The 14,526-nt window shown below is 49.8% G+C and overlaps 2 protein-coding genes across 2 annotated transcripts in view; both read right to left on the reverse strand.

Annotated features, from left to right (window-relative positions):
* Positions 1-482: 482 nt before the first annotated feature.
* DRD5 (dopamine receptor D5) lies at positions 483-2,420 on the reverse strand. The gene has a single exon (XM_032868826.1). It carries the CDS (start codon positions 2,418-2,420, stop codon positions 993-995), a length of 1,428 nt encoding a protein of 475 aa, XP_032724717.1. The 3' UTR covers positions 483-992.
* Positions 2,421-13,632: 11,212 nt separating this feature from the next.
* Positions 13,633-14,526, reverse strand: part of OTOP1 (otopetrin 1) — a 33,376-nt gene continuing 32,482 nt past the window's right edge. The window contains exon 6 of the mRNA XM_032852455.1: positions 13,633-14,406. Coding sequence (XP_032708346.1) covers positions 14,236-14,406 — 171 coding nt within the window. The 3' untranslated portion in view covers positions 13,633-14,235. The remainder of the gene's footprint in view (positions 14,407-14,526) is intronic.

A 14,526-nucleotide genomic window follows, 5' to 3' on the forward strand; every position in this document is an offset into this window, starting at 1 on the left:
AGACTTTCAGAAATGCAGATCAAAAGCCAAGTATGTCTAAAACACTACAGATTTGAGATTGAGAAAGATTCAGCTCTTAATGCTCTAATCTTTTCAATGAACTGATCTGGGAGGAACTGGGAGAATTATTTTATGTTATTTAAACAGGAGATTCCAAATGAGAAAAAATATTACAATTCCAGGGCACAGGAGTTCCTATCTGATGCTGTATCACTTAAGCCGGCTTTCAGCACAGACTTGAGATGGGTGTATCTAAAAAACAAAACAAAACAAAACAAACAAACAAACAAAAAAAACAGAGGAATTGGAAGCTCTTCACGGTCCTTGCTCCTGTGTGTACCTGTAAGGCCAACCTGTCTGCAAAGATAAAATAAAGATGTGCTTCCAGACCAAGCCAAATTCTTCCCTGATTTTAAGGATACTCTCGTGATTTCTCCAGAAACTGTCCTGAAAATCAATCTGGCAAAGCAAAGATAATCACCCCATCATGCACATAAATTTGTGTTTATTAGACACCAGAACAAATCAGAAAGAGTTCATCAGCTGTCATAAAGACACAGAGACAGCAGAAACTGCAATAACACAGGGCCACAAGAAGCAAAATGCACAAAAGCCACATACATCCCAGCAGCACGACACACCCACATAGATCCTGTTGTCTAAAAATCAACCAAACAAAAATAAGTGACTAATCAATTCAATTGTTTAAAAGGGAGCGGAGAGTGTATTTTTTAAAGACCAGCTACTACTTTTTTTTTTTTTTTTTTAAAGAATCAAATACCACCTTCTCTTCTCTAACTGGACACTGGTCCGTTTCTGCTAGGCTGGGGTATATTTGACTGAGTTGATGCCAAATGCTTCTGCCAATTCTTCAGACACAGAAAATGTGATCCACTGGGCAGCTCTGGAAATGTACTGGTGAGTGTGAATTCTGTGTGCTCGTTGATGTCCGTGCTGCTGTGTAGATCCACAAGGGGCACTCCTTATGCTGTTTAATGGAATCTATCCGGGGTGAGAGGCGTTATTTTGCCTAACGAAATCTCCCCCTCGCAGTCCAGCTCCCAAGCAGACTCCGCGGCAGGGTCACCATCCCGGGACGTCTGAGAGATCTGGGACACACGATCAAAAGGGTTCTCCTCCTCCTTGTCCGCCTCCCCGTCCCCTGGGGTCACGGCGTTGGGGATCATGTGGATGTAGGCAGCTGCGATCTCCTTGTGGAAGACCGTGTCCTGGTTGTAGGAGATGAGTTCATTGCTGATGTTCACGGTCTCCACTGCGGTGCGGGAGCAGAGGTTGCTGCACCCCAGCAGCTGCGCAAACACCTTCCGGAAGTCAGCGTTGAAGGCGTAGATGACCGGGTTGAGGGAGGAGTTGGCCCAGCCGAACCAGACGAAGACGTCGAAGGTGGTCTCACTGACACAGGGAAAGCCAGCCCGAGGGCCCTCCGGGCGTCCGCTGCAGAAGGGGACCATGCAGTTAAGGACGAAGAAGGGCAGCCAGCAGCACACGAAGACCCCCATGATCACCGACAGAGTCTTGAGGACTTTGGTCTCCTTCTTGATGGATGTCCGCAGGCTGGTGTCCGGGGCACAGGCCGCGCGACTGCGGCAGCTCTGCGCATGCTCCGCCGCCCTCTCCAGGGAGGAAATCCGGCGGATCTGCACCTGGGCAATGCGGTAGATGCGCGTGTAGGTCACGATCATGATGGCCACAGGGATGTAGAAGCTGATGAGTGACGAAGAGATGGCGTAAGTTCTATTCAGGCTGGAGTCACAGTTTTCCGCCCTCACCTCTGGCTCCCCCGCTTCCTCCCAGGGTGTCCCGTTAGCCAGGCTGGATGGCGGTTCCACCCGGCCCCAGGAGCCTGCCTTGTCTCTGTGCCAGTGGAGTTGAACTGGGATGAAGGAGATAAGAATGGACAAGGACCAGGCCAGGCCAACCATGATCAACGCCACGCGCTGCGTCATCTTGCGTTCATAGCGGAAAGGCCTGGAGATGGCCCAGTAGCGATCCACGCTGATGACACACAGATTCAGGATGGACGCGGTGGAGCACATGATGTCAAAAGCCACCCAGATGTCACAGAAGGCCCCAAAGGGCCAGTAACCGGCCACCTCGGCGACTGCCTTCCAGGGCATGACCAGCAGCGCCACGAAGAGGTCGGACACAGCCAGGGACACGATGAAGACGTTGGTCATCTTGGCGCGCAGGTGGCGGCTGCGCACGATGGCCGCACACACCAGCACGTTGCCCAGCAGGGTCCAGACGATGAGCAGGGTCAGTAGGCCGGCGGTGACCACCTGCGCGGGCCCCAGCGGCGCCGCCCCCTCCGCGTCCCCCGCGGCGCCCAGCTGCGCCAGCTGCTGCTGCTGCCGGAACCGCGCCCGCTCCGCGGTGCCGTTGCGCCCCGGCGGCAGCATGTCAGGTTCGGCCGCGGGGGCGGGCTGCGTGAGGTCCCAACTTCGGCCTTGCGCCCCCCAGGTGACCCATCGGGCACCCGGGGGCTGGCGCACCGGGACCCGCGGTTAAGGGATCCTGGAGCCCCGGGGGCCGCTCACCGTGCGCTGCGCCAGGGCCCCGAGTGCGCGGGGACCCCTCTGGCTTCCTCGAGCTCCTCCGGGTCCGTGGCTGCGTTGCGCCCTTCCAGGGTCAGCGCCAGGAGCAGGAAGCCGGACAATGCGCGCCGGGCGGCGGTGGCTGTGGCTGTGTCTGGTTCGCAGCCGGAGAAGCCAAGAACCAACCGGCACCGCCGATGGGGCGGGGGTCGGGAGAGGCCGGCGGCGGGTGAGGGTTGCTGTGCTGCCTCTGTCGCTGTCTGCGCCCGGGGCCCGCGCCCCCGCGCCTCCGCGTTCCTCAATCTCCCGCGCAGCCGCCCCACCTGTACCCGGGCGCGCTCACTCTCCGCGCTCCGTCGCTGGAGTCTGGAGGCAAATCCTCAGGTCCGAGAGGCGCTCGCGTGCCAGACCCTCTCCGCGTGCCATGGAAAGCACGCCCCGGGAAGACCAAGGGGTCCCTGATCCAGCCCTGGTGCCCTGGCCCCAGACCCGTTTGGGGAACGGGGAGGTGGCGTAGGGATGGGGGAATCGCTGGCTTCTACACTGGGAAAGAGCGTTTGTAAGGTAGGGGGCAGCTTTAGATTTCTCCCGGACCCCAGTCCCAACTGGGACTTCATTCCTGGCTGCGTGACCTTGAGCGCCCTAAACTTCACCGGGTCTTGGTTTTCTCATCCACAAAAGGGGCTAATGACTCCTGCTCTTCCCGGTGGTGTAAGGTTCAATGAAATCGACATCTAGAAAAAGCATGCAGGAAGCATGTCTCCTAGAAACCATTTTCTCTAAACTACCCCTCCCCATCCTCATTATCCATTCCAAAATTCAGGCTTAACCTGACCTCTTGGGAGAGTCTTCCTGCCCACCATCACACCGCCCCCCCCCCCCGGGTCTTTAAGAGATTTTTCCTTTGGGGAATAATTTTGGATGAGCCCAGAAGACAAGGAGGAGGAAGGCTGACTCCAGTGGGCTGGGAGCCTCCTGCCTGCTGGACCGTCTCAGTCTTTCTCTTTTATAACCTTGAGAAAGATGGATTAATATTTCAGTGCTTAACAGAAGTGGCAATTGAGGCTTGAACCAATGATCCAAAGCCCAAAGTTTTGAAAAGAATAGCATGCTTCCTTCTTGCAGCAGACAAGTTCCCCTTCTGAAGGGCCAAGTTTCTGCCTGGGTTAAGCTCAGCTGAAGACAACTGGGGAGAGAACGAGCTGAGGCATATAGCCGCCCTGCACTGAGGTCTAGAAACAGGGACTGGACTCTCTCATTCCCTCCTTAATCTCTCTCTCCACTCAGACCTCCCTGCCCCATTCACCCTGCCTCCATCTGCCTGCTGGACCAACTCAGCCTGCCCGGCCTTCCCCAGGCTCTTCTCCCTCAAATCTTCTCTCCCTTCAGTGCTTTCTGCTGCTGGAGGTGGTGAGACCATCTGTCCAGGGGCCTGCACCTACACCTGGGGAGTCATCCTTACTTCCTGTCTCTCCCCATCTCCTAGGAGCTAATCCGCTCCTCTCTCCACTGACACCCCATCCCGGACTGTGTCTTCTTTTTGCTGTTTTACAGCGACACGCTGCTAGCTTCCAGGTTCTGCCCTGATCCTCTGTCCACCCTCCCATCAATGGCAGGCAGAGTGATCTTTCTCAGATGTACCTGATCATACCATTTCCCCAGATGGAAAACCCTCAGTATCTCCTCGGGGTCCCTGATCCTTAACTGTCAGGTAATCACTGTGAAGTCTTTCAGTCATCTCCCCCTTGCTCCAAATGTTCTCCTGCCCCTCCTCTTCCACCTACAGCCTGGATTCAAGCCACTACCACCACGAAACACAAGCAAGCCGGCCAACAAAAGAACACCAGTGATAATTTCCCCAATGGGTCTTAGGGCAATCCCTCACCCTGGAATGACCTCCATCCCATCTTGTCTTCCTAGAGAACACCAGCTGAGGATGTCAGAAAAGGACTTGGGTTTTGGAAACAGGTTCGAATTTCAATTCCTTTTACTTTTATCTGGCAAGTACTTATGGAGCACCTGTTACCTCTTAGCTGTTTTGTTCATGAGAATACAAGGGAGTATAAAAAATGTGCTGTCCCTTCCCTTTACGAGGTTATTAGAGATAGACTTTAATACAAGAATTATCCAAATAAATGTACAATTAGAACCGTGATGGGTGCTATGAAGGAAAAGTGTAACAGTAGGGAGTGACCTCACAAGAAACCAACCGAGGCTCAGAGAGAGCAAGTAAATGGACCAAGATCCCACAGCTAGCAAATTCCTGCTCTTCCTGCTCGTTCTTTCTTTCTTTGGGCCACATAACTGTGATTTCAACCCAAAGAAGGACTCCCCTAAATATCTTGTCTTCGTGGGGAGGGCTCCTAAAGCCCTTTGTCTGCTGGAGGACAATGGTTTCCTGTGAGCAGTGGCTGCCCTCTCTCACCCCGGCTCTTTGCCACATTTCCCAGAAGTCTCTGGGAAGCCAGACTTGTCAGCAAGGACTCTAAGCAAGTAGGCAGCTCATGAACTCCCTGTCTCATCATCCCAGCCGGAGCCCTGCCCCAGAGGATGGGAACAAGAAACGCTTCCTCGCCTACATTTGGCTCCTACAAAATTGTACCAAAGAGGATTTGCCTAGAACATTTTAGCACAAAGGGGGCTTCCCTAATCTAGCTGGGAAGTATTCTTCTGTTTGAACTCCCTGATTCTCCTCCTTCCAACCGGTTTCACTTCGCTGAGACAAATGACAAAATCAAAAGGTACGGCAGTCAGGATTTGGGTGCTCCTGCCACAGCTGGTATCAAAAGACTGAACTCTGTTTTATACCCAGAAAGGCTTGGTCCTTGGTTATGGGACACGCCTGAGCTCCCCAGGTGCCAGCCCTGTCCGTGCGCTCAGGTTGGCTCAGCAGAGCCCAAGCAGAAAGGCAGCGATGAGCTATCTGCATCCATCCTGTAGGTGGAAAAGTGGCCTCAAGCCCATGACCTGACAGTGACCTGGAGGCCTCCTCTTCAAACCCAGCGTTCAGCCCCTAGATCTCTGCCCCCTCACAGCTCAGACACACAGGAGTCCTATAGATGAAGGCATGTCGAATTACCCCACCACCAATATGAAGGGGCTCTCACTTACCAAATCTGGGACACCGTGAGCATCAGAATTAATTATGATAGTAATGGATTATAATCTATGTGATAAAATGAGAATCTATAGTGATAAACCAGAAAAGGAAGGAAGGAAGGAAAGAGAGAGGAAGGGAGGGAGAAAGGCAAGAGGATGCCAATTGATGTCAAAGGAATAACAGAATTAGAAAATCACAGTTTTGCAACCATAATGGTAACAGCTGATTTAGATGAGAGTCATCACCAAGTACAAGTTTGGAGAAGAACAGGATACTGACAAAAAGAAAGGATGGTAACTTTATAGTTGAGAAACCTGGCAGGCTCTGCCTTAACTAGTGAACAGACTTAACATGACCGGGCTAGGACAGACAGACGTCAAGGACCCCATGGTGGGACATCCTGAGGCCACATAGCATCCTTATCCAGTATCCGTGCCCCCTGAGGAGATAGCAGACAAACCCAGAGGGACCGTCGACAATGGACCTGAACCCTTCAAAGTACTGATGTCCCAACAGGCAAAGAAAGGACAAGGAGCTGTCCCAGGTCAAAGGAGACACAGAGGCATGCCGACTGGATCAGGGGAGAGATCCTTTGAAGATTATTGGGACAGTTGGCAAAATGATCATGTGGGTGGTATATTAGACAATTCTTGACAATGAAACCACTGACAATTGACAGTTAGTGACCATTAGACAACTGTATGGTATCAATTCTAAGTTTCCTGAATTAGGTCACTAGATGCTGCTTGTTCTTGGAGAGTACATGCTGAAACATCCGGAGTGGAAGGAGCAGGATGCCCTAACCACAGTTCCGGGCTTCAGGAAGAAACAAGGGCGTCATGTCATATCCCACCATGTCCATGCCGGAGAGATAGAGCCAAGTGGTCAGGAACACTTGGTGAATCTGGTGGAAGCTACAAGGAAGTTCGTCCTCTGACAACGTTCCCACACGTTTGAAATTATATCAAAATAAAAGAAAATTCAAATAAATACATTGATTAGAAATGCATTCAACTGTGAGTAATGGAAGGTCTGCCTACTCATGGCTTTATGCAATAAAGACATTTAATCCTCTCACATAACGAGAACTTCCAAAGGAACAGGCAAGGGGCTGGTGCGGAAACTCAGTGACAGAACTAAGGAACCAGGTCCTTTTAATCCTATGTGCCACTTTTCTCAGTGTTGTGGCTTTTGTGTCCTTGGAGCCTCCTGGTCACAGGCTGGCTTTTACAGCTGTGGGCACCATGACCAAGTTCAGCCTCCAGGAGCAAAACCAGGTGGAGCGAGCTATCTGAGGGGGAGTTTTCTTAATGTGTCTCTGACCTATCACCAGTGAAGTAGATCTTAGGAGGCACTTAGTTCTTGTTAGCCGGAAGAAAACCAGCCCTAATGACAAGGCAGACTGCAAACGGTTTCAAGCATCAGGCCATGGGAAACGGAATGCCAGTGCTTGGCTTCATCCCCAAAGACTGGGCGCTTTGCTTCCCCGACCAAAATCAAGGTTTTTTTAGCAAGAAAAGGATTGTCACTGAGAGGGCAGTTAACAGTGTGTGCCGTAATTAATATTTGTGAAGCTCCTGCCCAGGTTGACACAAGACAGAGGAGGACTCCGTTCTCAACCCCCAGAGCTTATGGTGTGTGTTCCTGGGCAGTCCCGTACCCCTCCCCCACACCCCACAGCTCTCTGTGCCGGGCAGGGAAGCCCCCTCAGAGCTCAGCTAAGACATGATGCTGCAAAAGGAGACCTCACTGAGTTGATTCAGGTTTTTCCAAAAGGAAATACATAAATAGCTTTTTAACCTGCAAATACCAGATAAATATGCGGGAGGGGTTCCTGAGTTTTCTGTCATATTGAAACTATCTCCCAGTTCCCATTTTTGTCTCAAGAGATCATCAAGCATCCATCCATTTGTTTCTTAAAGCCACAATTATTAGGAAGCTCCTCCTTTGTTGGTAGAGGGGACACAGCTGGGGAACAAAACAGACATTATCCCTTCTTCTTAAGGCTTATAGTTAAGTAGTTTAAAAAAAAAAAAATTGCTTATGGGCTCCTGAGTGGCTCAGTTGGTTAAGCCTCTCCCTTTGGCTCAGGTCATGATTCCAAGGAGCCTGCTTCTCGCTCTCCCTTTGCTGCTCCCAACCCCCAACTATGTGCACTCTCTCACTTGCTTGGCTTTCTCTCTCTCTCTCAAATAAATTTTTAAAAATCTTTTAAAAATGTAAAAAAAAAAAAAAAGAGGAAGCTTATAGTAAGTGGTCAAACAGTCCCACACATAACTGTGTGATTAACAGATACAATAGTTACAGTGAAAGAAAGCTAGTTGGTGCTATGAACGCTCATAACAGGAACTCCAGACCCGGTGTAGGGGTGAGTGAAGAATTCCCTGAGAAACTGTTGCTTGGATGGAGATCTACGAGAGCAGCTGAATTAACTAAGTGGAAGGAAGAGGAAGCAGTGAGTGCTAAGGCCCTGAGGCAGAAAGGAACAGGGCATGTCCAAAGAATGGAAGATGTTGGTCAGTGTGGGGGAGCACAGAGGGAAAGTTGAGCACTAGGAAAGGCCAGACAGTGGGGAGCTAGGACCATTCTGGACCCTGGAGGCCAGGGTAAGGATTGTGGTTTTCAACTCAAGTAATGAAAAGCAATTGGGGGATGTTGTTTAGGGAAGGGATTGGAGCCCAACTGCCTTCCTCAAACTCTACTCTCACCACAATGAGGACAGACTGCTAGGGGACAGGGATGCACTGGAGAAGGGAGCAAGGAGGCTTCTTCAGGAGATCCAGAGGAGATGACCATACGTCGGAGTGGGCAGGAGGTGGAAGCAGGGAGAAGCACATGATGCCAAGAGATTTGGGAGTAGACGTGATAAGTGTGGCTATTGCTTGGAGATGTGGCACAAGGGGCACGTAAAGACATGCCTTGGATGTCGGGCTTGCAAGACAGGCCCATGCCATCCACGGGAATGAAGACAAGGAGGGAGAACCAGTCAGAGGACTGAGAACTCTTGAGTTTGGGGTCAGACACATTCAGTTCAAGTGCCTATGGGACATCGAAGCTGCTGGAAACAACCATCAGGGAACTGAGAGGTCGGGCTGCAAATGCACATTTGGGAGTCAGCAGCCATCTAGACAGCAAGGAAGCCGGTGGCCATGAACTAGAGCATCAAGGAGAGCCGAGTGAGAAGCCAAGAGGACGCAGGGCGGCAACACCACCTGCCCAAGGAGAGGGTGAGGAGCCTGCAGGCGGAGAGTGGGGTCGGGGTGGTCAGAGCAGTGGGAGGAGCCCCCAGGGGAGCGGGTCATCAAAGCCAGGACCCTGCGTACCCACCTCTCCTCCCCTCCCTCTGCAGACAGGGAAACCAACAGGGAGGGGCTTGATCAGTGCCCGGGCCGCCAGCTTTCCCTGGGCAGACTGCACTGACAATCCCCAGCTCAAATTTGCTCCATTATCTGCTCCTGTGTGAGGCACGTCTCTGCCACATAATCTTCTTGTGTCGGTGTTGTTGTTAACCACCTTGCAAAACGTAAAAGCCATTCTTAGCTCACAGAGGGTAGTTTGCCGACTCCGGCCTGGAAGTACTCACACGCCCTGCTCCGTACCAACCTCCAGCCGAGGGGCGGGGGGGCTTATTCTGTCTGGCTTAGACCAGTCATCCACAACTGGTGTTCCAGAAACATCTGCCAGAGGCAACACTTGCTGCTGTCAGGAAGACAGTCCCCACTCCTCTTCCGCCCCAGCGGTTCCTCCCTCTGAAGGAGGAGGGCAGAAGGCACCTGCAGGCTTCCAGAGAGGTGGTCCCTGTGCTCTGTCCAGGGGCCAGAACAAGCCAAGGGGAGCACAGCCTAACCCAGGGCTCTTCTGGGCCAGGCCTCGGGCGCCACCTTGTGCCTTAGAGGCGAAGAGGGAGCTGGAGGCCTGTGCTAGAAGCAGGGGGCAGTCTGCCAAGCCCTTAAAAAATGAATCTTGGGGGAAATTGGAAGGGGAGGTGAACATTGAGAGACTATGGACTCTGAAAAACAATCTGAAGGGTTTGAAGAGGTGAGGGGGTGGGAGGTTGGGGGAACCAGGTGGTGGGTATTAGAGAGGGCACGGATTGCATGGAGCACTGGGTGTGGTACAAAAACAATGAATATTGTTATGCTGAAAATAAATTTTAAAAAATGATTTAAAAAAATGAATCTTGGAACACTGAAACAATAAAATAAAGTTAAAAAAAAAAGATTCTCTCTCTAAAAAGAAAAAAAGAATGATTCATGGAAACATGCCAATCGTGACCTCCGCCGTGTTCCAGGCATTTCCACACACCATGGAATACTCTGGGTTGTGAGGGCAGCAACCCATGTGGTGAGGCCTGGGGTAGAAGGAGGCTAAGCCTTTACCCTCACAAGACAGATGGTTGTGTCCAGGACAGAGAAGCACAAAGAAATAAGTAAATGATTAAGAATAAAGGGGCCAAGGTGAAGGGTCACGGGGGGATCTATTTAGACAGATGACCAGGGCACCTCTCACAATGGAGGGACCTCTCTGCATAGCCTGAGGGATGAAAAGAGGCTGACCCAGTTCAAGGAGCCAGAGAAGCATTCTCCTGAGAGAGATTAGCACGTGCAAAGGTCCTGAGGAACAGAGTTTGTGGGATCCAAGACAGTCAAGGGAGCTGTATGTGGCTGCAGCAGTGGCTGCAGGTGGGGGTCCCTGGGGGAGGGTGACAGAGAGGGGAATTGGCGTAAGACGAAGATGAAGTAGCAGAGGTCAGATAGTGAAGATCCTGGCAGACCACGGTCAAGAGTTTGTACTTTCTTCTAAAAGCAATGAGAAGCCAATGAAGTGTTTAAGCAGGGGACTTGATTTAATTTATATTTCTGAGACAGTGAACTATCATGGTGGTTTTTAATGTGGCTGAAACAGCATACCACAATTCTCATTCCTTTTGAGTATTAAAATACTGCCTTCATCCCTCCCCCATCCCCTCCCCATGGTCCCCTAAGGTCTGCTCTGAGTAGGAGCTAATGTTGCTGCCCTTCCCCATCAGACCTTGTGAAAATGTCTTCCAGCCCGCTGCCCCAGCCTCCTCCCTGACCACGTTCTGGGGGACTCTCCTCACATGGGAACACCCCATGTTCCGTAAAGCCTCTTGATGGGAACAAGGATGTGGGAGGTGGTGGGGGCAGGGGGAAAGAACACCCTTGCTGAAACTCTTAACTAGTTCTCAGCATCCCTAGGAGAACCCAGAATCCTCCCGAGCTCTCACCTGGGAGTGAGAACAGCCCCCGACACACACTACAGCAGCCCAGAGCTGTGGAGGGGGCACAGACGGGGCAGTTTGCACCCATCACCCATCCCCTCATTGGTACTCTTGAGGTTGCTCGGGGTGGACCAGATCTCCCCTAGTGTTGCCCTGTAAGCTCAGGCAAAGACTCCTAGGAAAGGTACCAGTGCCCCCTGCTGGTCGTGCTCTTCCCCAGCCGAACTCACAGTGGGGTGGAGAACCCTGTTTCTGGTAGCTTCCATCCTTCACCCTTTTAAGCCACATGTAGCAATTTATAACTGAGTAAAAAGAGAAATATCCTGTCAAGCTGATGGATTATTCTGTCCATATATCCTCAAGAAATTGTTGGATGGATTTTTTTTTACCAAATTTACTCTCTTTTTAAGAGTATGTCATAGAAAAAGGGTTTTTTAAAGTGTAATAGTCCATCACTACAATTTACTAGCCATGTATGTTCCCTAGCATGCCCAAAGTCTCCTTCCACTCAAATAGAGTGGTAACACTCACCCAACCTGGCAGCGGCTTCATAGAGAGGTACCAGAGATGCCCTGTGGGCTGCCGGGGTTACACGGAAGGCTCCTGACTGGTGTTTGTGAGAACAGACAAAGGAATCTGATCTGACCTCCAGGAACAAGTGACCAGCAGGTGCTAGTGGCATTTAGTTCCAGAGTTTGAAAAATGTCTTGTGGACAGGGTGTCTTTTCTAAGGCATGCCTGGCGTTCCAGGTCTGGGTGTGAGCCTGGGTGTCCAGTTCCGAAATTCTTGCCCTTCCCCCTTCCTCACAGCCCCACCAAGAGTCAGGGTACTCTTAGAATGTGAGTCAAAATTCTGGCTTGGTGGGGGGCAGGAACGAATGAGATTGAGCTAGCAAATGCACCTGTACGAGGTTGCAACAGGTGGGTAACGGATTTTCCTGATACCCTGAGTGCTTGGGGCATCACTCCCCTCCTGTGATTCCCTTTATCTCTTTGGCAGAGCCCTAACCCCACAGGCGGAGGTCCTAGGGCTGTACTAATGTGCTCATAACAGGGGGAAATTAACACCAGCCAAAATGGGGTCCTCTGGATAAATGGACATTCACATGCAGTCATCTCGCACAGGGTGGTTTATCAACACATGAAAAGACTTAGCCGTGAAAATGCTCACCGCAGCCTCACTTGTAATTGAAAAAAGCGCGGTGGGGAGAAACCATCAAATGTCTTTAAATGTCTAACATCGAGGTCTGACTAAATAAGGAATGCTACATCCCTCCGAGGAATGTACTTTGAAGTTGGCCAAGGTCATATTGCAGAAGAGGACACAATGTCAAGGAATGTTCTTCAGGAGTCCAGACTTGGGGTCCAGGACTCCCAAGGAGATGCTTCTAGAAGGGAGTTGGCATCACCTGAGATGCTTACTTAAGCATCCTGAGCCCCCCTCCAGCTCAACAGAACTTGAACTTCTGGCTGGAAAGGCAGGAAACCTAACAGGCTCCCCCAGATGATTCTTACACATGCTAAAGTGTGAGAATCTGTGCCGTGGGGATGCCAAAAGTTAAGAAATACGCTGGTGTATTAAAAGAAAGAGAAGCTAGTTATATGCAAATTCAGTACATACAAAAATAATCTCATTCACATGTATGTGCACGCACATGTATGTATGTGCATGTGTGTGTGTCCTGAGAGGTACTGAGGACCGAAAATGAACAGCACTTACCTCTAGATCACAGTTTCTCAACCAGGACACTATTAGCCTTTGGGGCCAGCTAATTCTCTGCTGCGGGTACCATCCCGTGCATCATGGGAAGTTGAACAGCATCTCAGCTAGCTGCCCACTAGATGCCCGCTGCCCCCCTCACCCCCCCCGCACAGCGGTCACCATAAAAAGTATCTCCAGACTTTGCCAAATGTCCCCAGGGGGACAAGATGGTCCCAGGTTGAAAACCACCAGCCTAAATAGAAGGTATGATGGACAACCTTTCACTTTGTTTTTAGTCCATCTGCCCACGTTTTTTTTTTTTTTCTGGAATGAACATCAAGTATTTGAGTCATGTAAAAAATCTGGTGTTTCTTAATATGCCCTTGCCCATGCTGTCTCCCCTAAAATACACTCAGATGAGAAGATGTTCACATTAGTATTGATGGTTAACTAAACTACTTTTATTCTGAACTTGAAATGATTATGGCAAAGTACGTACAAAGGCCTTCCCCATGTCATTATTCCTTAAGAGGCTTTAAAATATTTATAACCTTTTGAATAGGCATCCTAATTTTAAGTATATGTGTTATAGAAACCATTATATAGGAAATGCTTTACAAAGGTAGTTGATGTTTTTTTGCAGAGTCCCTTATAAAAACCAAAAAGTATAAACACTCTAAAACCAACAATAGGAAACTGACTATGGCCCGTCCACTTGACGGACTACAATACAGGATCAAAATGATATTTGCAAAGAGTTTGGAACAATGTGAAGGAAGGGTTTATGCTCTTTTGTTAAGTGACAAAAAGGCAGGTACAAAATGGAACCTGTCACATCATCACTGGTGAGCATAACAATGATAACAACAAAAAGAACCCTGGGCAGGAACACAGATAAGAGAAATACAGCAAGGTGTGAAAAATACAACAGTGGCATCTGAGGTGGTTTTTTCCTCTCTAGTCTTCTAAAATGTCCACATTTTCTATAGTAAGCATATATGTATTAACAGTGATAGAAGAAAAAGTAAAATTAAAAAAAAAAACTCAAAATGATCACAAACAAAAATGTGCCAACATTTCGGGCAAGAAATACTTCTCCATACTGATCTATACACTAATTTCCATCCAGATGATAAAAGTAACTTTGTTCAAAGACTTAAACATATTCAGAAAGTACAATAGGAACTAAACGTGCTTGTCTCTACATTGATCAGCCCTGGGATGGATAAAATGTAAGGATGATTAGATGACTCAGATGGGCAAAAAAAGTTGTAGGGAGTCACATGATAACAGAAAACAATTTTTATGAAAAAAGAACTGGATCATTTTTCTTTCCCCAACCTGGGATCCCATTCTTTTAAAACAAAGGAGCTCATTTAAAAGGAGATAAAATAATTTGGGTTCAATTAGAATGAGCTATCCAAGGCCAGATTTCAGCCGCCTCATTGATGCTGAGCTAACTTGATTACATTCATTGGGGTGACAGACAATTCCAGCTCACGGGAAACACAATTGGTACAAACAAAGGCAGCCCTCCTGCATTTGTCAGGCAATGTTTGCCCAACCTGGCCATTCCCAGGTGGCTTCAGTGAATTCTCTTGTTAGGTCACTCCTCGGGCTTTGATGCGGACACAGACTATATCTTACAATAGACCTCAAAGAGAGAGGCAGCTGCATGCATTCGGTAGAAAATAGAAAAAGGCATGGCCAGGTTGACCACAATTATCCAAGGTTCAAAGCCAAAGACAATCTCCTCCAATCCGTTGTCGTACTCAGGGCGGCAGCCGAAGGCGGGAGGGATCCAGAGCTGGAAGCAAAGAGGAGCCCATGTTAGCAGCCGCCTCGGAAGCCCCATGTGACCCCCAGGCTCTAGCCTGGACTCAGGGACATGGAGTCACACCTGTCCCTGCACCACATTGCGCGTCTC

Source organism: Lontra canadensis, unplaced genomic scaffold (assembly GCF_010015895.1).
Source record: "Lontra canadensis isolate GAN:19392208 unplaced genomic scaffold, GSC_riverotter_1.0 scaffold1, whole genome shotgun sequence".
Classification (NCBI taxonomy): Eukaryota; Metazoa; Chordata; class Mammalia; order Carnivora; family Mustelidae; genus Lontra; species Lontra canadensis.